Source organism: Python bivittatus, unplaced genomic scaffold, assembly GCF_059951505.1.
Source record: "Python bivittatus isolate LINGU-HERP-01145 unplaced genomic scaffold, Pbiv_v1 ctg000980_np1212, whole genome shotgun sequence".
NCBI classification, from domain to species: Eukaryota; Metazoa; Chordata; class Lepidosauria; order Squamata; family Pythonidae; genus Python; species Python bivittatus.
Genome location: NW_028277125.1, coordinates 46,887,259 through 46,911,981, shown reverse-complemented (window position 1 = coordinate 46,911,981; position 24,723 = coordinate 46,887,259). Strand labels below are relative to the sequence as shown.

The window sequence follows — 24,723 nt, the reverse complement described above, 5'->3', positions numbered from 1 at the left end:
TGAATTTCAGTTTACATCTTAGAGTTATATTTATCCGACAGTATCAATGCTTTCTTTTTGGCTCTGTTTTGCGGTGAAGTCAGAGTCAGTAGGAATCATCTACTGCAACCACCAAGTTTTTACTTTTAATCCTGTGATTTGCTATTCTTATGGCATACTTTAATATGGCATTGGACTTGAATTTTCCTTTACTTTTGGTAGCCAATTGTGGGGCAGGGTCTGCATTAGATGACACAGTGTGATGGAATGGTGTTATGAAGGCCACGCTCGGGGAGATAAGCGTTTCCTTAGCCCTCAACAGGAGCGTGGAAAGTTTAAGAAGATGAGACTGGCACCACCCTAAGGAATTCACAGTGTTGTGGCTTGCTGGCTTGGGAACTTAGGTTCAGTCTGGAGAGATTTCTGTCTTGAGGAGAAGCTAATAAACACAACAGAACTGTATTGCACTGTCTCGTGGAGTTCTTTGGGCTGAACCTGACACACAGTGATACAAAAGAAACTGGGTCTTTTCATGTACATGAGGTTGCTGGGATTTTTCTTTTTGTTTCTTTACACTAGCACATTTTAGAACTTATATAAAAATATCATTTATTTCCTCTTTCAAAATGGAAGGAAAGGAAGAGTTTTCAGCAATTGTTCCATAAGCAGTGTGGCTGGAGGGGCTTTGTGAACCATAGGCTATGTTTATTCCTGACTTGCTATCTTAGTCCTTTTGAAAACAAAAAACAAAAACTTATTTTCTCCACGTTTTGGTGCAATATGTGTTATAAAAGATCTGACCTGCTGGCCTGTAATAAAGGGCAGTTTCAACTAAATAATTTAATATTTACTATAAGTTTTCTGTAGGTCTGTTTTTTTCCCATGTCTGTAGCACAAAATATATTTCATACGACTGATTTAGTAAAAAAAAAAAAAAGTGATGAAGTTCTCTCGACAGAGACCTGAACACTGAAAATTAGATCAGGTTATTAAAGGAAGGTGGTGAAACAGATTGTTTGCAGCAAACATCACTATTTTGCTCTTTATTATGTGATGCCAACTTTTATTTTAAGTGAAGATTGATTTGCCCGATGAACCAACTTCACCAGAAGAGATCCAGGACTGTTTAATCTCACTATTGGTCCACACATGAATCTGGAGATTTGCCTAAGAACACAACAGTCATGATGTGGTGATACCAAATTACACAAAAAGATTCATAGAGTGGCTGTTGGATTTTAATGGATATTAGTAAACCATTACTGTTCTTTTCATTGGGGAATCTTGGGTAATTCCAAGGAATCCCATATTTTCTGGAAATATTGTTTGAAAAGCATAAGTTTAGTAGCAAGAAAATTCAGGATTAAAATATCATTATAGTTCTTAGGGATGTGCCTTTACTATTGTATTTAGTATCTGCCTTTCCTTTATGTTTTAATTCCCATATATTATTATATACACTGTTGCACTCTAGCAAAATTGCTAGTGGTTTACAATATTTCCAGGAAAGCTATAAAATCAGTAGGTAAAACAAGAATGAATAACATCCAGAATCTCCCCAGCTTCTGTTTACAGCAACAGTCAGATTACAGTATTATTTAACATTGTACTGATCCTTTCTTGTTTAATCTGTATTATGCAATGTTTCAGGGTTTACAGTATTTCTTAATTTTCTTTGTTTATAAAAGATCTCATGATTTACTCTTTTTTTTTCCTGTTGAAATATAAGATTGTTTTCTGTACTTTCTAGCCTTCTTTCCTCTTTTGTTGTTAACTTGTACAAGAGTTCTTCGAGGCAATACCAACTCCTGGTGACTTCATGGATAAATTCATGTAGTTTTCTTGGCAGCAGTACAGAGGTTGTTTACCATTGCCTTCTGCTGGGATATTTTCTCATTTTCCTAGTTTAACTTACAAACCTGAGATTTCTGGCAGTCTTCCATCTATATATCAACCTGGTTCAGTCCCAGTTAGATTTTACGAGAACAGCCAAGGTTGAATAGTTTTTGCCTTCTGTTGTAAACTGCAACTTCTCATTCACAAATATTGTAACTGACCTGTTGTAAGTGACATGAATTTTTTGGAAAAAATTAGCTCTGGTTACATATGTTTGGCCTGTGAAATAATTCAGTGCTTTAGACAACATGGCATACCATGTTGATTCTTTTGGGGCATCTTTTGAAAAATTACATGGGTAGTTACTAAGGAGTTTCCCAATGCTTCCAAGGCTAGATCTTTCTTGATTTTGCCAAGTAGAGTACTACATTGCTTCAATCTAATAAATGCAACACCGGTGATTAATTGGGAGGACGTGGTGGCGCAGTGGCTTAATGATGCTGGAAGTTGCCGGCCAGAAATGGTCGACACCTCAGCAGTTCGAGCCCAAGCTCTGGGTGGCGGGGTGAGCTCCCGTCTTGCACCCTTAGCTCCTGCCACTTAGCAGCTCGAAAGCGTAAGCGAGTAGATAAATAGGTACTCTCACCCCGGTGGGAGGAAAAACGCTGGCAGCGCCTTGCATGGGAAAACGGGAATTGGTTGCCGGTTGCTGGATGCAACACAATGGAAGAGACTCGATTTCCTGCGACCGCCAGCTGGGCTCCGCCCTAGGAAGGAGGCAATGGCAAACCACTTTGAAAAAACCTTGCCAGGAAAACTGCAGGGACTTGTCCAGGCAGTCTCCATAGAATCGGTCACGATTGAAAGCAGATTAAAAAAAAAGTGATTAATTGGCTTTCCCTTATGAGATTGACATGACCCTTAACTTAGCATCACCAGTCTATTACTTTGGGGGGGGGGTTCCCCCTTGGTTGTATGGAGACTAGAGATAGTATTGGTGGGCACTTGCAGTGCTAAATGAGGGCTGCGTATATACTATGGGTTTCTCACACACTACCGCTTATTTATTCTGTTTTAACCAAGGATTTTCCATAGCCAATTCTCCCCCTTTCTCCAAAAAACCCTAGATTCAGATAAGGTACTATACAGTTTAGTTATACATGCATAATCTGATCAAGTATATAGCATGATCTGATGGTATATATACCATGTCTTTCACAATACATGCATTTATTAGCTGCAGTTATTTTTGAATGCTAGAAAAAAACTGTGTTTTTCTTTCTCTGGGTTAGAACTGACAATTCTGTGTAATTTGTATATATATGTATCTGGTATCTCCACATCTCTGCAGCAAGAGCTGCTGCTATCAAAATCTTTGGATAATGTGTGATTCTTCCTATACGTTAAATAGGAAAGCCTTATAATGTCAAGTCACTTGACATAATAAGCAGTTTAACTGAATTTTAAATAAAATACATTCAGTTATATACTACTACTACTACTGTTGCTACTACTACTACTAATAATAATAATAATTGATTAAAGTTGTATGCTGCCCAACTCCCAATGATTCTGGGCGGCTCACAACAAAGAAATTACAGTAAAATCAATTGAAGATAAAAGATGGCAAATGCAGCAGTCCAAATGAAATAAACGAAGGGTCTCACTCTCCCTCACCAAAGGCCTGGGTGAAGAGCCAGGTCTTTGCAGCTCTTCTGAACAACAGCAGAGTGGGGCCATCTGGATCTCAGGGAGAGCCTCATTCCAGAGGGCAGGCACTGCTACAGAGGAGGCTTGCTTCCAAGGTAGATGGCATTGTTTAATCGAAATAACCTGGAGCATGCCAACCCTGCAAGATTGAATTGACCAGGCAGATATTATGGGAGACAGGTGGTCCTTCAAGTCCCCAGGTTGTATGCCATGTAGGGCTTTATAGGTAACAATCAGCACCTTTAGTTGCACCCAGAAGCAAACTGGCAATCAGTGTAGCTCATGGAGCAGAGGTGTTACATGGGCATATCAAGGCATGCCCATCACTGCTCAGGCTTCTGCATTCTGGACTAGTTGAAGCTTACAGATCCTCTTCAAGGGCAGCCCCATGTAGAGCATGTTGCAGTAGTCAAGCTATGAGGTGACTAGGACATGAGTGACTGTCTGAAGGGCCATTCAATCTAAGAAGGGGTGCAACTGGTGTACTAGATGAAGTTGTGCAAAGGCTTCCTGGTCACAGCTGACACCTGCTCTTTAAGCAGGTGCTGCAAGTCCAGGAAGACCCCCAGATTGCGTACCAACCTTGAAGGGCAAACTTCCCAGTATTATGATACTTTACAATCAGTAGAATTACTGAAGTATGCTACCTCAGCCATTGCTTTACGTCTGTTGAACTATCTGTAAAGACAGTGGTAAAATTAATGAGATTTTCTGATTTGCTTAGATGTGATATCTCTCTTGCACTATCTTTTGTATTTTCTAATTGGAATTTTCTCATCTTATTACAGTGTATAAATCTCCAGAATATGAATCCCTTGGATTTGACTTGACAGTTGAACGGTTAGTTTCAATTGGATACCCTCAAGAGCTGCTTAGTTTTGTCTATGATCCTACATTCCCTACCAGGTAAATAATTGTAATTTAAATAAAGTTGTATTTGTTCTGTACAGTTTAAGTGGTACTTTTAAGCTTAAGGTGCTGTAGTACATAATATGCTAAACTGCATATGTGTCTTGCAAATTTAAGTTTATATATCACCAGATAATATGTCTTAAAACAGGGTTCCTCAACCTTGGTGACTTGAAGATGTATGGACTTCAACTCCCAGAATTCCCCAGCCAGCATGGCTAGCTGGGGAATTCTGGGAGTTGAAGTCCACACATCTTCAAGTCGCCAAGGTTGAGGAACCCTGTCTTAAAAGACAAATAAATAGGGGAAGAGAACCATATAGCAGACAGGCATAAGTGTTTCTATAGACCAATGGTTTTGCCCTGTTATATAAATATCAATTTTAAATTATGGCTACCAAATAAATGCTCACAAAGTTATTTGGAGATAATATTTATGGGTATGAACAAGAATTTTTAATGATCTTTGTATTTCCTAAGATGCTTTCTTGAGCCTGTCAGGTCTGCCACATTGTTCATATTTCTCTCAAAGCAATTCTTTGTGACAGAGGCTTTTTCTGAGGTTGATCTGAATTTCGGGAAGAACTTACTGAAAAAGGAAACTCCAGAGCATCATGGTTGACCATCTGACAAGGATGCTATAGTAATGGTTTCCTGCACTGGGCAGGAGTAGAACTAGATGACCTCCAAGGACTTTTCCAACCTTTATGTTATGTGATTCTATGGACCTCTCCCTGAATCTCTCGAATATTTGCAACATTGTTAGAACGTCTAGTGCATTTAGTAAAAGTAGGGGGTGAGGGAGAATGCAAGCCTTTTTATAAAATGTATATTTAGAAAAAGGCTCACATTTTGATACTTTTTATTAGGCCCACTTCATTAATTTTTAATGATGATTTTTGTAAAATTTTTGAGATGTTGTTTAATAGGGAAATGTTCCCTGGTAAAAATATGGTAGAAGAATCCCTATAGCACATAGTGCACAAGGATAACCATGGGAATCAAGCCTTAATCATGGGAAAGTGAAGAAAAGAAAGACAAAACTATTTGTCCACATTAATTGTTTTCCCCCAGGGAATGCTCATATTTTTCTAAGAGGCATCTGAAGGTTAGCAGAAGTACAGTACGATGTGAGCAAAGATTATGATCTAGACTCATGGTGAATCACTTGCACCATTCCTTCACTATCTCTATAGTCCACTTGCATATGGTCAAACCATGTATATCTGCTGTTGGTATCAGACAAAACAGTCCTGGTTCTAATCAGCAGTATGAATTTAGTTTTTAAGCTTATTCCCAAATGTACTTGGATTTCTCCTTACTGATTACAGAATGAAAATTTTAGCTGTTGCGGTTTATTGTAATTTCTTAGTTTGATTGTTGTGAGCCTCCCAGAGTTGTTGAAAGTTGGGCAGTATGCAAGTTTTTTATATTATTATTATTAGGTCTGGTTATCAACTCCTTGTTCTCTCAGACCTGGGGACAAACTACACATTGCAGAAAATATGCTCCACTCTATTTTCTTGAATCACATTCTCACCTTTCTCAGTATTGTTGACTTAATATAAAAATTAAACTCTTTATACCTTGAACATTCTATGCCTATCTTTCTACAGCAACTATTGATGTAGAGCGGGGTCTGAGAAATGCACTATAGGATAATGTCACATCATGGGTAAGGAAAAACCATGACACATTAATGGGAGAGAAAGAGGTGCCCACAGAGCACATTCAATAAATTGGCAATAAAGCCAGAGAAAAAAGAAAAGGCAATCTAAAGACTTAATATCTAGGATAGCCTCTCTTTCAAGCATTGTTCAGCCAGTTGAGGCCACCTTCATAGCAGAGTTTAATAGAGGAATAAATAATTGGGGGGAGATAATTATTGAGTAGAGGGAGCATTATAAACCCCTCAACTGTGTACCCCATTGTTTGTTTAAGTTGGATATATTGCCTTTCCGTGTAACCAGGATAGTGTTGCACTGAAACATATAAAATTATCATAGTTACTTTGAAGAAGAAAAAGTTTGTTCTAATCAAAGCCCTCCTGGCAAGCTACTGGCACCTAACATTTCATGGAGGATTTTAGTATTTATATAACACTTAAATGTATACTGTGTACATATTCGCTGTGTGTGCACATCTTATTTAAGCATGGTTTAGGAAGTTGTAGAAAAACTTCAGTGAATGTTGGCTCGCATGGTCACTTATATTCTTCTGGATGGCCAGATGCTAGCATAGGGTGCAACAAATTTTGTTTAATAGTAGGTATGGTTAGCTTCAAATAAACCAACTTCAAAGAATTATTTCTCAGGCTGTCTTGTTAGAACTAATAGCAGCGTTAACCACAATTTTGGGTTAAGACTAGCAAACTGTGAAATTCTGAGAAGAAGTAAATGTTGCCAAAGTTGTTCTGGCAAAGGTACCTTGCTGTTAAGATAAATGAACTAATTATAAGCAAATAGATCAATTGTACATTTAAACCAGGCAATGCAGACTATTTTTTCCTCTGCAGCTAAACAAAAGTTCAATGGGACTCTATCAGCAAAGTGTCCTCCTTAGGGTCAGATTCTAATTTGGACAGAACGTGATAGAACTGGCTCAGGTATGCCATTCCAACAGACTATCTTTCAAAGTCTTGCTGTTCATCATTGCTTATTATGAAATGCTGACCTGCATCCCTGCATTTCTTTCTTTTTTTTAATAGAGGCCTGGTATTTGATTCTCTTTATGGAAACCTGTTAAAAGTTGATGCCTATGGGAACATCCTAGTGTGTGCACATGGCTTTAACTTTATGAGAGGGTAAGTGATGCAAATATTTGTGGTCTCTTAGGATTGTCTGCAGTCCTTATGCACAACTGGGATATATTCTGTTGCACGTGGTATAGCTTCTCTTAGCGGCTTTCAGGTTTGTTAGTTGCTCTCAAAAATTTAACTTTAACATTACCTTATGCCTGTTTTTTTCTTATAGAATGGTAAACCAATATAATACTTTTGTGATCTTGTAAATCTGTAATAGCTTTGATAACATTAGGGAAAGTAATTGAGTTTGGAAGACATACAGCCATACTTCTAACTATTGCAGTGCAGCAGATCATTAGGTCCACACATTTTCTTCTTACCCCTTCTCTTGCTCTATTTCCTTTGCAAAGAATATATAATTGCTTTTTTGAAATCACAAACAGGGAACCTACAAGAATTGAAAGGAATAGGTTGCATTCATAGGCCTAGATCAGATATGAACACTAAGACATAATGTGATTGCTTTGTTTTTCCTGCTATATGAATCCACCCATTATAGCTCACAGTTATATTTAAAATAGGACACTGTAGCTTGCTCAACAAAGTATGTTTCAAAAAATCCCAATTTACCCTTTGTGTACAAAAGCAGTACATGGATAAACAATTAGCTGTCACATTTCCCTTTAGCAGAAAAGTAAGCATATAATCTACTCAGGGCTCAGTGTTTTCTTGGCTTTCTCATAGGTCTTGTTGATTCTTGATTGAACTTTACAAATATACAATGGAGAAATTGCTTTGATATGATATCATTAACTGCCATATCCTCTTGTCCTTTATATTCTTCAGGCCAGAAATACGAGAACAGTATCCTAATAAATTCATTCAGAGAGATGATACTGACAGGTTTTACATTTTAAACACACTGTTCAACTTACCAGGTGAGAATTGAGAGGGGGAATTGTGTAGTCCAGATCAGTAGGTATATTGCTATTAATTTTAAAGGAGCACTTTTATGAATGTCTTCTTGGTTTAGATTAATTACATGACTATCTATTTGACCAATCCTTCATTTTAAGATCTGGTCTTGCCTTGGTTTTGCTTTCTTGCAGAGACCTATCTATTGGCTTGTCTGATTGACTTCTTTACTAACTGTGATAGATACTCAAGGTGAGTATTGTCTTGGCTGTATGAAATCGATGAGGCCATGCTGAAGCCGTCTATTCCACTGCAAGGGTATAAAAAATACAGCATAGGGAAGTTGTCACTTCAGAGTGGATGCAAGTATTTTAAGGATCGTTTCTTCTTTTTTCAAGGTTGTGATTTGACTTTGAGGGTTTCCTCATTCACTGGAAAAAAATGATTCACTTTGAATTGGTGAAGATAGTCATTTAATAGGTGGATACTGCATAATACCTATTCATGAAATGTAGCAAAATATGTAAGCAAAAACTCAGGGGGAAAGGGATGGAAAACGGTGCTTTCAGTTTGTATCTAATAACACTGATGTCATTTTTAATTACATAAAATTTCTCAAGTCTCATGCAATTTTCTACATGGCTGTTTTATTCCATTTGTCTCTCAGCTGTGAAACAGGGTTTAAAGAGGGAGACCTCTTCATGTCCTTCAGGAGCATGTTCCAGGATGTGAGAGATGCTGTGGACTGGGTTCATTATAAGGTGACTTGCATTTGGGGGATATTTGGATTGTCTCTTTAATTCAAAGAGTTTAATTCAAAACTAAGTTTTGAATTAATTATAATTTTAAAAGTTTTAATTTTTTTTGTCCCTGAATAAATGCTAAATACCAGTAGTATCCCAGCAAGATAATTGAAGAAGATGGGATAAGGAGTGAATTACTTTTTCCTCTTCTTCCATTCTCCCCTGAATTTAATCCTTCTGTTTCTTCCCTTGCCTCATGAGATTAGTAGCTGTAATCCATCACAGAAACAACTGCCAGTCCTCTTATAGTCTTTTATATTCATTTTATATTCATTTTCCACCTTCCTTAGTGGCCTGTCATCCAGAGTTGAGGACAGCCTCACCTTGTAGCTTTAAACTATCATATGTCTTCAGATTATTCAGTTTTAGAACAGAAATTGTTATGTTCCATCATTTGAATGGCACTTGAACTCATATTTCATTCTTATGTCATAAGTGACCCTTAGAGTAGTCCAGCTCCACAATGAAATCATCAGAATTAATCTCTTGACATATGAAACTCTGCAAAGAACTTTCTGTCTTTAGTGTCACTTGTACATCTTTCTACAACATGATGACAGTATGGAAGATTATATTAATATGAAACCCAAGTAAGATATCTGTTAGATCATTGCTTGTGCTGTCATGTAAGATTTTTTCCTGTTGTTTCAGGGCTCACTCAAGGAGAAGACAGTTGAGAATCTACAAAAGTATGTGGTGAAAGATGTAAGCATTCAGAAACTTGCTTTACTGAAAGAAGATAGATGGTGATTTATTTTGCTTATTCTTAATTGGTCTGGCTGCCCAATCACTTAAAATAATGGATAGAAAACAGAAAGTTCTGTCTCTCTCATTCACCAAACTGGAGTAATTTTATCTGGAAGTTACCGATGATATAATTGCTTCAACAAATGTTGTCTTTATTGATAGAGATAGCATAGTAGAGGCAGTCCCCAGTTTAAGAATGAGTTCTGATCCCAAGGTCTGTTTTTAAGTCGAATTTGTGTAAGGCGGAACAGTATTATTGTATAATGCTGTATAAGTAGTATTGTTTAATAAACTCGAACCATTGTGTATTAATTCAGATCATTGTATATTTAACTCAAATTTTGCTACAATAAGCTCTGTTCTTAACTATGGGTCTGTAAACCAGGCGTTCTTAATCCAGGGACTACCTGTACTTCCTCTTTCTCTTATTAAATGGAATTAATATTAATGGAACTGGACGCATCCACTTCTGATCATCTATCAAAGATGGACGTGCGATGTTAGGTGATGATTGTGGCTCCGATCATTACTTACTCTGTGCTAAATTCAACTTAAGCTCCAACATGTAAAGTGACAGATGATTCATCAGGAAAGCAGAACTGGCCAAAACTGGCTGAACTGGAATGTAAGCAAGAATTCCAAATAGCATTAGCAAACTGGTTTTCTATCCTGACATTTCTTGATGATGTGGCCATGGAAGAAAAACAAGTCTCTGAAACTGTCTACAAACATGCCAAAAGCATGTGCCTGACCATATGACACCAAATACAAGTATGGAACTTGGATGAATGCCTAGACTTGGTAGACCAACACAAGTCAAGCTGGCAGACAATGCATAATACAGACAGCTCAGATCTGAAGTTTGCCATCAGTTAAAGGAGAGTGTGAGGCACACTGGAACACCATGGCCCTGAAACTGGAAGAAGCTGCACAAAAACACAAGTATCATACGTTCTTTACCATTCTTAGACACCTACTTTTTTTCCCCCTCCTAGCGTCTTTCCCGCAGGTGCAGGGTCCACTTTTTTTCGGATCAACCAAATGTTGATCCATTAGTTGCGAGAGGAATTGACTGACTGGCTTGTCGCTCAAGCCTGACTGTGTGGGCTGAGAGAGAGTGACTGACCCAAAGTCACCCAGCCGGCTTTCATGCTTAAAGTGGGACTAGAACCACAATCTCCTGATTTCTAGCCTGGAGCCTTAACCACTAGACCAAACTGGCACCTAAGTGAAAGGACTAAATCAACCAATGATAATAAATACAAGCCCAGAAATCCACCACTCATTGAGGAGATCAGAATATCAGGCCTTGGATGCTGAGCCTACATCTGAGGAAGTAAGAGTGGCAATAAAGGTACTGAAAAATGGTAATGCTGCTGGAATGGACGGCGTCTCAGATGAGGCATTCAAAGCCTGCAAGAATGGACCCAGCTTTGTGGAACTGCCAAGTTCAGAGAGAATGGAGGATGTCTCAGTCCAGAACCCGGCATCCCCCTTAAATGCTGCAATTCAGATGACAGATACTGAGCCCCAAATAGCACTGCCACCATTGAATACAAGTACTAAGTCTGGACTGATACCTTGGAAAGTTTCCTACATCTTCTTTGTGATGTTACCTCTCTTGCTACTGTTCTTACATTTTTGGTAGCAGGGGAGAACAAAACTTTCTTTAGAAATAGAGGTAATTCAAGTTCCACTTCTTCTTTTTTCCCTTAGTAAATGTCTGGGCAGGGCTGACCTTGGAGCCAATACATTGGTATGGGTGCCACAGGACTATGGCCATCTCTTATATCGGTTTTCCAAGTTTTCCGATTGAGGGCTGCTTGTCATTTTAGTTGGAACTTAAGCTTTTCAGATTGTCACTTCGCCCATATTTTCTCTGGTGCTGTTCCACTGTCTGGGTCATTTTCTCCACAGTAGTCTGTAAGGAAGGCAATGTTCTGCCATTCTGCATACATTCCAAACCATCTTAATATGCATGTTTGTATTTCATCCTCAGTTGTAGGTTGAAAATGATGCTGTCATTCTTGAGAAAGTCATGTAAACATCAAGTTTGTTTAGGTCTGCTTTTAATAGTGCCTATGTATCAGATCTGTATAGCAAGATTAGTGGATGGCAGATTCACAACTGAGTTGATATTTTGTGTGTGTGTGGGGGGGTTATCTTCCAATTTAAGACATAGCCAAGTAGGAATTCAACATAAAGAATGAGAGATTTGTAAGAGACTTACAAAATCTTTCTAAAGGCTTATCATGTGCACTATCCTGTTGTCTGGAACTTAACATGTAGTAAGCGTGCACTAATCATAGCTGCCCTTGATGCTATTACATTGAATCAACTATACTATATGCTCAGAACCTGGCATGGGATTCAGTGCTGCATAGCTAAGATGTGTAGCATTTTAGAAGATATTTTAAGCAGACTGAAATATGTATTTGGCATTATTCAGAACAGCAGGGTGCATGCTGCTATTTCAGCTAGGCCACATGAAGTGCCCCAAAATAAATTTTAACATAAATGATTGAGAATCAGTTTTGATGTCAATGTTTGTCATTTTAGGGAAAGCTTCCACTGCTGTTGAGTCGCATGAATGAGGTGGGAAAGGTGTTTCTTGCCACAAACAGCGACTATAAATATACTGATGTAAGTAGAATCTTAAGAAGTGTTCCAGCAGGTACTGTATCTTACATTGATAATACAGGAGGCTTTGAATTAAAAAAAAAAATCAAATCCAATATTTTGCATTTGAAATCCTTGACTCTTCTCCAGGTTTGATTATTGATCTTCAGCTTAATTTGCAGGGGTTGGGGGGGGAATAAATACTTTTTAAAAAGTTTCTCTAATATATTTATTACAAAATGCAAGGGTTCTTTTCAGTTAGATTCAGTAACACTCAAGATGTCATGGTGAGACTACAATGGTCAGTTTTCTTCTGGAAATTGTATTTGAGCTTGCAAAAGAAATCTTACAGGTTTGAATGCAGGATCCACTCTCATCCTGTGAGACTGAATGTTTATTCTTCGAACCAATGAACACATGCTAGAGAGCAATCTCATCTGAATTTAATTCCAAGTTAAATGAGTATCAGGCAGGCAATATCAAGAGAAATTGGAATTTTTCAGTTCTGTCATTCACTTCTCTTTGCAGACAGATAAATAACTGTTTCTCTGATTATAGGTGAAATTTCTTTCTGTGTTTATGGAAGTCATCCATAGTGGTTTACTTCCTCTCCTTGCTCAGAAGATGGGCAAATACACAACTATGCTTTTTGTACTATACCCTTTTCTGTACTTCCATTTTTTTGTTTTGGTTCACCAGAGTAGGAAATTATTCCATTTCTCAGTTATGCTTTGTAGCCATGTAGGGATAGATGGTATTCTCCATACCTGGCAAGACAGCAGATATTCTACCCAAATGTAGAAGAGAGATCTATGCCACTGTCCCATTCAACAAAAAGTATACCAACACTGAACCCCATCCTCCTAATATTTCTCAAGTGACAAGAACTTTAAAAGGAGCAGGAATAAATTCACTTCCAACAAAAGTCCCAACCCACCAATCAGCCAGTCACAAAGTCTACTGTTTTAGAAGCAGAACTAAAGAGTGATGTTGCAGGAAAAATACAGCAATATCTACTGCAAGTAAAAGCAGTGGCAGAACTCGTTCCAGATAGTACCCAGATTCAGATCTGCTTTCTAGTCTAGTAGATGTAATTCCCTATCCCTCAAAAAAATATGCAAGGCATGGGAGCACCCATCAGAAATCCCGTCTCTCTCTTGCAAAGACACAAAGGAACAAGAGACTCAATTTTAGAGCCCATCATTGAGGGAGCCACAAATCATCTGAGTGGAAAATACCAGGTGAGAGTTCAGTATCTACCATAATATGCATTATCATTATCATCCCATTGCCATTTGAAGGATACAGAGGAAGACAAAGTTTTACTGGGAGAAAAGCTCTTTTCCAGAGCTGATTGCATCCTCTATAGAAGTTCTTTTAGCATACATGGTTAGGTTTGGAGAGTCTAAGAATGGAGGTATGTTACCTCCATTGATATACCTGAAAACAGAAGCTTTTTTTTTCTCAGAAGATGACTCACATTTTTTTTCTTATACCTGTGTCCTCTGCTGTGCTGCCTAGCTGAGTATTTTGTCTTTATAATCCTTTTAGCAATTGGGGGAGAAACAGCTGCATCACAAGTTGGATTGAGTGGGAGCAGGTTGCCCAACAAAAGACAAAGATGGTACTGCTAGCTTGAAAGTTGATTCCAGGGTTACCATGGTGGGGAGTGCTATAGTGCAGATTGAAATGACATATTATAGAGCATTGAGTGGGATTCTGAAGTAGCAATCATTGGGTGGACCACTCCTATTACATGGAATGTTGGAAAGGATCAGCTAATCTATATCTGGTTTGGGAATCACTGACAGCATAAGCCAGGAATCAACAAAATGGCCATAAACATACAAGGCGGAGGGAATTTGCTTCATAACTAATGTATTTATAGAACAGGGCTAATGCTAAATGCCTGTGCTCACTATTAATCATAGCATCTCAGTCCTTGAAAGGAGGACCAGTTTCCACAGAAAGCATCTCAGTAGATGATCCAAAAATGGAAAATCCTCCCAAAGAAACAGATAGTGTCTTAATGCTGTTGCTGACACACTGATCGAAAGAGAACTGAAAGGAAGTGCAGAAGTGCAGATATGTACTAGGGAAGAGTTCCCCTTCCCATCCCAAATCCCAGATTCAAAGCTCCTAGGGTGGGCTCTGCAGAGGAGTGTAACCCTTACAGATGATGCATAATTACTACAAAGAATTACATTTTAGAAATTGCAAGACAATTTAGATATTTGAAGCTGGCTATAATTTATTGTTTGAACTTAACTGATATAGGTGCTGCTTCAGTCAGAAATGAGTAAATGAGAAATATTTCCACTAATTTCAGTACATGCTACATATAAAATCTTACTTCTTATCTATTTTTCAGAAAATTATGACATACCTGTTTGATTTTCCACATGGACCAAAGGTAGGGGCAAAGAGATATGTCATTTTATTGTTGGACAGTATTCATTATCTATTCTTGAATAAGTCAGGAATAGAATTCAGTTTTGGTTCTGGGTACTAGAAAAACATGGCAGCTATTTAATTATGTATTTATAAAATTCAGATTGAAGAAGCATTGAGTCAATTGCCTTAGATTTATTATAGGTCAGGTGGAAATAAGTCTGATGCATTTTCATATGCCATATATAGCAGCTTTTTGAAGTCACTAGTGATAAATAATAACTGCTGCTAAATCATTTAATTATGATTTAATTAGCAGCACTCATTGCTTTTAATAGTTTGCTTATTTGCAGTTTTACTGTGAGTAGAAATGGCTTAGATACAAGGAATAATTGCATAGCCTGCATTAATAGTTACAGAATTAATAATGCTAACCACTATGTTGATATGTAAGGGATTTTCAGAACTTTAGGCAAAAGAACAGTTGTACTGTTAAGTTTTATATTTCTGGTGGTATCATGTATCTGAATTAACTAATCACTGTATTATAGGGAACATGGATCGCCTGGATGGTTGTTCCTTAGTACTTTGGCAGCACTGCGATTGAACAATTTCTTGTAATAGCAGCAGTATCAGACCACATGTAGTACAGAGTACAGTTAGTGGTCTCTGCTGCAGAACTAGAATTAGCCAATACCAATATTAATTATTAATATTTGTTTGCTTGAGCTTTAAATGAGATGTACTTTTGTTTGATTTTTTTTTTTTTTTTAATGTAGCCGGGTAGCTCTCATCGACCATGGCAGTCCTATTTTGATCTCATCCTTGTGGATGCACGCAAGCCTCTTTTTTTTGGAGAAGGCACAGTCTTGAGGCAGGTGGATACAGTAAGTCTACATGGAATCCATGATTAAGACTCACCAGGAAGAACAGACAGTATTCCTATTTTGATAAGCAGAATATGGGTGTTGACTTCTTAGTGTAATTTCTCCCCTTTAAAAATAACTGAATACTTGCCCTTAACTGTATTTATGAGAACCAGTTTGGTGTAATGGTTAAGGCACCAGGCTAGACCGTGAGCTCTAGTCCCACCTTAGGCAGGAAGCCAGCTGGGTGACCTTGGGCCAGTCACTCTCTCTCAGCCTGAGGAAGGAGGCAATGGCAAACCGCTTCCGAAATTTTGCCAAGAAAACTGCAGGGACTTGTCCAGGCAGTTGCCAGGAGTCAAGACTGACTCAGAGGCACCAAAAATAATAATAAAAAATACAATAAAAAAAACCCTGCAACTGCATTTATAGCAAATTTGGAGTTACTTGGTTTAATGAAGAAAATGCAGCGTACTTTTCAAATAGACATTTAAGTATTCTAGTAGGTTGTGCTGACTGAACTTTCTGCTACACATACAGCTTAGGAATCCTCATTTTACTTAAATCAGTTCCACTGCGATTGCAACTACCTCATTCGCCACCGTATATGTCAAAGCCAAATCTGTGCTGGAAGTAACTTGGTGCAGGAGGAATCAGTTGTGATCGCCACTTGTACTATACCATTTGAAAGTATAAGTTTGTGCTATCCTCAATAGCATTTTCCTGGAGTCATTTGTCGGTTGTAGAAAACTTGCAGGGGTGGTTGGTTTGTTTTTAACTAAGGTTGAGGCAAGGGTGGGAGACAGTATAAGAGTGCTGATAATATATAGGTAAATTTCACGGTTGCAGTTTTGCACTGATGTGAAGATCTTCTCACTTTCTGCTTTGAGACATTATGTCATAGCGCCTGTTATGATTTGCACTTAAATGGGCACCAAAGTATGCTGAATTAGACCTCAGATTGGGAAGAGGACCACTAGATGGCAGCAAAGAGATGCTGTACCTAAAACCGTTAACACTGTAGTCATCTAGTGACTATTTGTATTTTTGCAGTCCAGGCGTGGTAGCCCTAGAAGAGACAACCAGCAGTATTTTGATGCATGTAACAAGTAGACTTTCCATTGAGCTCTGATTTATCCCTCTCACACCCCTCCAAGTGGAAAATGGGTTGGCATTCATGAAAACTAGTTTCTCTTTCTTTACAGGTAACTGGCAAGTTGAAAATTGGAACCTACACAGGTCCTTTGCAGCATGGTATTGTCTACTCTGGAGGTAAAACAGAGATGAAGCTATTTATTTTATTAAGAGCAGAAAGAGGGATTTTGCTTTTAGTCACCCTCAGCCAGAGTTTGAAGCTGGGACGTATCTTCTGTAGGGGAAGCGTATTCTCTGTTGATGGAAGCAGAGTTTTTCCCAGCACCAGCTACTGGGTGCAGTTATTTCCCAATTCATTTTATGTTGTCTTTACGGTAGGGGCAGGCAAACTGTGGCTTTTCAGATATAGCTGAAATACAGCTGCCAGCTTCCCTAACCTTTGGCTGTAATTGGAAAGAAAGAGGCAGCGGCTTGTATCTCCCTCACTCTTGTGTATCCCTTTTGAATACATGAAGTCTTTTATTAAGGAATGCATCAGAGAGAGATCCCAAGTGCCAGCCATTTCAAATCAGATTTTTTTTGTATTTTACTAGCATTCTCTAGAACAAAATGCATGTATCATGCATTGCATCCAGCCTGTGCATTAGCAGCTTTTCTGGATTTTAAAACGATGTGTGTGGGCCCAATCACCTTGAACTTGCCACTTGGGAGCATTGGCCCTGAAAATTAAAATGTTCTGATCAGCAAAGCAGAGCAGGCAAGAGTTACATTTGAATGTGCTTGATATCTTACAGTCATTGCTGCTTAGGGAATAGTGCATGAGAAACAAGGAGTTTTCTGTATGACATCTTAGAGTTTTGTGAAGGGCAAAAAAAATTATTATTGCTCCTAAGACTTTCCTTCTTCTTCTCAGGCTCCTCTGATACAATTTGCGATCTCCTGGGAGCCAAAGGCAAAGACATCTTATATATAGGTGACCATATATTTGGAGACATTCTGAAGTCCAAAAAACGCCAAGGTTGGAGAACCTTTTTAGTGATTCCAGAACTGGCACAGGAGCTTCATGTCTGGACAGACAAAAGCTGTAAGTAACTGTCTGATCTCAGATTTGACTTGGCATAGAAGAAATGGAAAAGTAGTTGCTTTGTTTTCAATGGATTATTTGCATTATACTCATTTAGGTGGATCCATACCTTAGGAAAGAGGAAATTCTCCAGATCATTCTGGAATGATTGGTGGGGTCTAGGCAGAGAGCCTTTTCTGCTGTAGCGCCCGCCCTATGGAACATCCTGCCTCCTGAGGTCCGGTGTGCCCCCTCCCTCATGGCCTTCAGGAAAGGTATTAAATCCTGGCTTTGCCAGAAGGCCTGGGGGCCAGAGGGGGGCCCGCACCTGTGGAGATGGCTGGTGGGATGATGGGTTGCCCCCCCCCCCAGCATCTTACAGATTTTTATAGGGCCAAAATTAGAGGAGGTTTTTTACGGTATTTTTAATATGTTTTTAAATTATTTATAGTTTTTAGCCATCTTGGAGAGAATTGTATTTCTTCGTTTTTATTGTGAGCCGCCCAGAGTCACCCGTGGGGGAGATGGGCGGCATACAAGCCAAATGAATGAATGAATGAGTGAATGAATGAATGAATGAATGAATGAATGTGATATTGCTGTCTTGCGGAGACTATTCATCTCCTAATATATTTTGGACTGAGATTTTGGGAGAATTTGTTCCTTTGATAATAGTGTTACTAATGCTGCTGACATTTGTTGTTGTTTTTCTTTATTCAAAACATTTATTTTTTGCTTTTCCATTAAAACATACAAGGTCGTTTTCAGCAATACTTTAAATAAGAATATGCACTATAAAGACAAACTTTTTACATTGGAAAGCATAAAAACATAAACGTAATAGAGCAACAAGAGACCCAGGGATAGGAGCTATAACTCTGAGAGCTCCCCAATTATCTTGGATGCTTTCACTTGGTAGGCGTTGCAGATACATTCAAAAGACTGATTAAAATTGGAATCAGTGGAAGCAGATTCTTCTTTTTAACCACGTAATTGTTCCCACCATTCAGAGACTAGAAATGAAGGACGAAAACTGCAACGTCTATTCCCCTGTGCCTTTTTTAAAAATGGAGACATTTGTTGTGACAATTGCAGGAGGTTTTCCAAATAGGATTTCATATTGCCACTTAGAAAGCAAGCAAGCAAGCATGCACCTCCCAGCATTTCTTGTTCTTCTGGTGATAAAACTGCTGCCTGCTAGAAAGGACTATTTGCTTCAGTTGACTTCCACTGTGGGAATGACCTTTACTCTCTCCCCCACTTAGGCCTTTTTGAAGAACTTCAGAGTCTAGATATCTTCTTGGCTGAGCTATACAAGTAAGAAATGAATTCTTATCCACACAGTATAACCTATATGTTGCATCTTATCAGAATGTCGTTATAGCCTCTCCATTTTCCAGTGGCTGCATCATTTCAGTGACTTCTGGATTTAACGTAAAATTTGGGAATGGAGCTGTATGTGAGCCCCAGTCATCTTCCTAAATTGATCTTTGTTTTGCACAGTCCACCCCATGTTAGTTTTTAAAACGCTCTTATGTGCTTTCTATTTTTTTTAAACATCAACAGGCATTTGGATAGTAGCAGCAATGAGCGTCCCGACATTAGTTCCATCCAGAGGCGTATTAAGGTAATGTTCACCATTTGGTCTTGGAGGCTTTCTTTTTACCCCCTTATCAAACCCTCCCATTTCCAGTTGGAAATGCTGGAGAGAAGCATTCTGTAGTAGCTTCAATGAAAGGCTGTTCCATAGGATGTAGGACATAAAATGAGTGAAAAAGGGAACTAAGAGGAAGATGGAATGTCGTGGCTGGATTTACACATGGTTTTTGGCTTTGTGTGATATATGAACCCATGCCAGGACTCCGTACTTTACACACATCCCATTATGTGTAAACCAGACTTAAAGAAGAAGAAGAATTGTAGAAAAACATTACAAGACCTAAAAACTGAGAATGTATGCTGCATTGGTAAGAATTATGGGTTGCGCACCAGAGAAAAAGCAAGACTGAACAAGTAGGATGTTAGGATAGCTGAAAAAAATAGAAGGCAGTGGCAACATTGCAGATACATGTAAAGCATGTCACTTTTCGGGGTAACAGTGCCAGATGAGGCATATTGCTAGTAGTTGTATCTGATTACATATGTTGTGGGGAGGCTAAAAGTTTCTGGGTCATAAACATTCTTTGTGTATGCTCTAGGGTTCAGCACTTCCCACCCCATTTTATTTCTTCTGCAAATGCCTCCTTTGTTGTCAAGGTATATGAACACAAAGCCCCTAATGGCCTGCTACTACAGGGAACACTTTATTTGTGAATGATCTTTCCTAAGATGTCCATTATTTACAAAGTCTTTTGATCTCTAATTGAATGAAAGGCTTGGATTCAAAAGAACAAAGCATTACTTGTAATCCTGTAGGAACATGTTTGCCCTGTGCTTGCAATGACATCCTTTTTAGTAAATGGAATTATCATCCCTTGAAGTAAATGGGGAAGCCTCATATAGGAATTAGAGCTCTCACTCCTAGAAAGACTGGCTGATCATGGCAAATGCTTACTAACTTTATTCCTTGATTTCAGAAAGTGACTCATGACATGGACATGTGCTATGGGATGATGGGAAGCCTGTTCCGAAGTGGTTCCCGACAAACACTGTTCGCTAGTCAAGTGATGCGGTATGCAGATCTCTACGCAGCATCTTTCATCAACCTCTTATATTATCCTTTCAGTTACCTCTTCAGAGCTGCCCATGTGCTGGTAAGTTGAAACACAGATTTTCATTCCAGACATTTTTCTGAATCTTCAAGGCATAGAGCAAGGCATTCTCAACAGAAAAGAGATGTGACCTAATTTATCAGGTAGGGTGACATACACAGAAACCTTTAAATAAAATTGGCATTGCATACAGCAAAAGAAAAATGAAGCTAATCAGTTACTACACGATAAGTTACTAGACCAATCAGCCCTCTTTTTTGAAGTGATTTTTCTTTCTGAATTCTGGTGAGAAAGAGAGGCTTGGAGTACTGTGAAATCCTACTTTTAAGGAGCAGTTGCCCACTAAGACACATTAATTTGAAGCTGAATGTACCTACAGTATATTTGACTGATTCATATTAAACAAGGAAGCTACACAAGATGTAAGACCTACATCCATATTGCTGCATGACCAATAATGTATTTTGGGAAACACGTTGTAAGCAGTGTTGGCAATGGGCCAATTATAGCCCTCCATGAGGAAAAATCTCCTGTACAAGGAGTTCCTTGCCTGTAACTCTTTAATTTTGTTATGTCGGTAAATATTCACCCACTCTAGGTTGACAAACTCCTCCACAGGAGAGGCAGATTGTCCCCTGCTTTGTAGTGAAGTTATTTTGGTTCTGCCAAACATAAGCATCTTAACAAAATATTGCTGGATTTATTTGTTTTAATGCATTTCAATTTTTTAATGTATTATTTTCACTGTTGTCAGCTGCTTTATGGTCTTAAATAGAGATGAAAATACATGTTAGCGTTAGTGTCTGCATGTAATGCAGCTAATGAGTCACCTACCTTCTTGGAGAACTGAGGGAAAGATACTCTGTCTCCATTGCAGATGCCACACGAGTCAACAGTGGAGCACACCCACGTGGATATCAACGAGACTGAATCCCCAATGGCTACCCGTAACCGCACTTCAGTGGACTTCAAAGATTCCGACAAACGACATCAGCTCACCCGATCTGTTAGTGAGATTAAACCACCCAATCTCTTCCCTCAAACTCCCCAAGAGATAACACATTGCCATGATGAGGATGATGATGAGGAGGAGGAAGAAGAAGAGGAAGAATAGAAAATACTTACTGGCATAAAATGTGGCTATAGCAGGAATTGGCAGGAACTGACTCCCCCCAGGTGGGGATAAGAAGCAAGCAAACAAAAGCTCCTAATCAGGAGCCCTTTATCTTTAGCAAGCTTATTCCTTGCAGACCTATTCCAAATATACAAAGAATACGCTGGCTGAATTGAGACCACGTACAGATAGCCCAGACGCATTTCCCCTGCCCGTAGAGCATGGAAAGGAAGTATTCTCTACTGGTGCATTTCATTAAAATGGCCTCTCAGGCAGGAAGGCTTCCATGACCTGCAGTAATCACAGCAATCATCGTTCTTTGACCCTTTAGGGAGAGAGCCACCTATCTGTACTAAACGCTGTATGCATACGAATGGGAGTATGTTCAGGGTTCAGTCTGTTTGGTCAAGCACAGTCTTCTGGCCTCACTCTACTGCTACTGAGCTTCTACTTGTTTTTGTACTTTATGACTTAAGAAATGATATCATACCATCTGTTCTTGGATGTCTGATAGGTAGTTTCCTGTGGCTGAAATCTGAAAGCTTTTATCACTGATAGAGGCATGCGGTGCCTGTGTTCTGGGACCTTCTAAAACAGGTCCTTATGCCATGTGCTTGTTCTTTGCCCTTATTTCTGCTGAGGAGAGCTATGCTTTTTATGCTCAATTTTATGGGAAAAGGAAAAAAAAGGGGTGGTTATTTGGTATGTTTGCGTGGCCTTGAGGAAAACAAACGCTAGCACAGCCCAGACAAGGAAAATTACAACCTGAAAAAAGGAAGTTTCATTTGCACCTCTTTTCATTACCTTATTATTGCTAAAACTTTAGACTCTGTGTCAGAGTGAGATTCTGTTGTTCAGCTAGCAGCTACTCTGCTCACTCCTTCAGAGTTGGCCTCTGTGGCAGCATACGGTTCCAGAACCTTAACAAAAAAGAACGCCTTCAACAGGATGTCCTTATTGGGCCACTCTGTTTTTACCTCCATTCCAAGAATGAGAATCAATGAAGGTCTGCTTCATAATATTTGTAAATGGCTCTGAGGGCCTGGCTTGTTGTCCTGTTAATCAGTTCAGGCTGTTAAATTAAAGCACATTTCCTGCTAAATTACTCTCTAGTGCAAGGCTGTCTGGGTTTCTTTTTCATATAAATAAGCAGTTTCCTGAACTGTAACATATCTCTTACCATGCTGTGCCATTGGTGTATAGAAGACAGAAAAAAGGCCCTATTTTAAAATATTGGAATTTTTATTTTCAATCATTTAATAGTAATTATATTCCATTATTAAACACAGTGAATTGCAAATCAGCAGGAAAAGCTGGTATTGCTCTGACAGATCTGCAAATAAAAAAATTATGATATTTCATAAGCAGCAGCTTTTATGTGTTTCTGAAAAGATGCAAAAAATATGGATTCATCAGTGTAAGACTGGCTAACCAAAAGATTTACAAGCAAGTTTAAAGATATTATGTGAATAATATCTAATCCAAGGATAATAACCATTATGAAAAGGACAGATGTTTCAAGAAATATAAAGGAATTCTGGGAAATTTAACTCCCATCATCTATACCTGATTACATTCTGCTGTAACCTGATAGCAATAGTAGATAATTTGGACTTTGTCCAGAGATTAAAGGCTAGTCTTGGAATAGAGAATAATACCTGCAGCATAATGAGCCATGTACTATTAATGTAATCAGAACTGGGAAGAGACTGCCTATAGGCAACAGATCAAGGTGGTCTTAGATTTCCAACAACCCAATCTTAACCAATTACATTCCCCGCTGTTTTTTCCTGTTCCATGTTATTGTGGATTGCTGCCTTGTGAACAAGCACTTAGTTGCCCCGTCAATAATTTCACCATGATGTTGCAGTCATCTTGTCTTAGTTTGGAAAAAGAGCTTTTAACTGCTCTGGTGGTAAGTATAGTCAGTTCAACTACTACTTTTATTTCTGAAAGATATTTACAATGGTAGGCAAGCATTTCCAGCATCCCACTCAAATTTGTTCTTAACACTTTGACAGGAAGGAAGATGATCAAAAAGTGGGGAAATGCTAGAAAGTGGGATTTATGTCCAATAGTATCATATGCAGCAAAATAATTTAGATCCTCCAGAGTAGATTTGAGGGAATAAGAGGAAAAGAAAGAAAGAAAAAATCCCATTGTGGCAATGGAGGCTAAGTCCTATAACTTTAAACATAGCCCACTGTTTGTTCTGGTCTTAAATATAATTAACTTGTGCCCGATAGATTCCATCAATAAATCTGGATGCAGTGTTCAGTGCCTAAGGCATTCTGGTTGCCCAGAAAAACAGCTGCAGCAAAAATGGTCATTGCATCACATAAACCCTTCACTGAATGGTTAGGATCCTCCCATTTTGTTTCACTAGTAAAGATGATTGATGGATTGATTGACATGCCACCATGCCGTCTCAGTCATATGGAAAGAGTAGTAGAATTGAAGTGCAAATCAAGAAAATCAGGCACATTTTCTAATATTATGTATAGTTGTCACTAAGCATCATGTCCTATTTTTTGTATTCTTTCTCCAGTAAGCTCATACCCTATTGTATTAGTTTTCACTTTCTTTTAGGAGAAACCAGGAAACAAAATCCGTTTAAAGGGCTCTTACTTTGCAGCACAAATTCAGCCAGCAGCTCTTCTGTTAAAGCCACTATAAGTATTGGACATAGTATGAGTGAGGTATAGTTAAATCCCTATTCAGCTAGAGAGTTCACCAGACATCATGAGCCAATCACACAGAAACACATTTTAACTTACCCCAAAGACTGGTTGTGAGGATAGAAAATTAAAAATACGTTGTAGGGAGCTCCAAAATGTATTTAAAAGTTAATTAGACAAAATCTTATGGAGTTGTCACTCATACTCTGAATTTCAGGTTTCTTATTTTCTTGTCGGGCTGAATAAGATGGCACAAAAAGAGGACTTTGGCAGTATGAAGACCTTTTTTATCTTTGTTATCCACTGAGATATTTTAACGTTTGGCTGCTTTATTTGAGTGTGGAATCCTACTAACATTCAAGGATGACTGGCTTTAAAGTTGAGAAGGAGTCATTGTTCTTTGGTGTCTTATGAAGGAAAAAAACCCTAAATGTACAGAAACAACTCAAGTATATGGTTTATATTCATTAGATGAAATTTAAGCTTTAAATGAATACTGCGGGCATTTTTATCCAGATTAAAATAAACATAGTAAATGTCCTTAT

At 38.5% G+C, this 24,723-nt stretch overlaps 1 protein-coding gene across 7 annotated transcripts in view; it reads left to right on the top strand.

Annotated features, from left to right (window-relative positions):
• NT5C2 (5'-nucleotidase, cytosolic II) overlaps nucleotides 1-24,723 on the top strand; it is a 77,480-nt gene that overhangs the window by 43,145 nt on the left and 9,612 nt on the right. For 4 of the 7 annotated variants that reach the window (XM_088131697.1, XM_088131701.1, XM_025169169.2 and 1 more), the window contains 15 exons: nucleotides 4,314-4,431; nucleotides 7,141-7,236; nucleotides 8,023-8,114; nucleotides 8,286-8,343; nucleotides 8,759-8,852; nucleotides 9,546-9,599; nucleotides 12,201-12,284; nucleotides 14,632-14,673; nucleotides 15,431-15,538; nucleotides 16,723-16,789; nucleotides 17,526-17,696; nucleotides 18,941-18,992; nucleotides 19,242-19,302; nucleotides 20,252-20,428; nucleotides 21,264-22,865. In XM_088131697.1, coding sequence (XP_087987823.1) covers nucleotides 4,314-4,431; nucleotides 7,141-7,236; nucleotides 8,023-8,114; nucleotides 8,286-8,343; nucleotides 8,759-8,852; nucleotides 9,546-9,599; nucleotides 12,201-12,284; nucleotides 14,632-14,673; nucleotides 15,431-15,538; nucleotides 16,723-16,789; nucleotides 17,526-17,696; nucleotides 18,941-18,992; nucleotides 19,242-19,302; nucleotides 20,252-20,428; nucleotides 21,264-21,500 — 1,511 coding nt within the window. In that variant the 3' untranslated portion in view covers nucleotides 21,501-22,865. Of the gene's footprint in view, nucleotides 1-4,313; nucleotides 4,432-7,140; nucleotides 7,237-8,022; nucleotides 8,115-8,285; nucleotides 8,344-8,758; nucleotides 8,853-9,545; nucleotides 9,600-12,200; nucleotides 12,285-14,631; nucleotides 14,674-15,430; nucleotides 15,539-16,722; nucleotides 16,790-17,525; nucleotides 17,697-18,940; nucleotides 18,993-19,241; nucleotides 19,303-20,251; nucleotides 20,429-21,263; nucleotides 22,866-24,723 lie in introns of those variants that run through there. The other 3 variants (XM_088131699.1, XM_088131698.1, XM_088131700.1) reach the window with 1 other exon arrangement.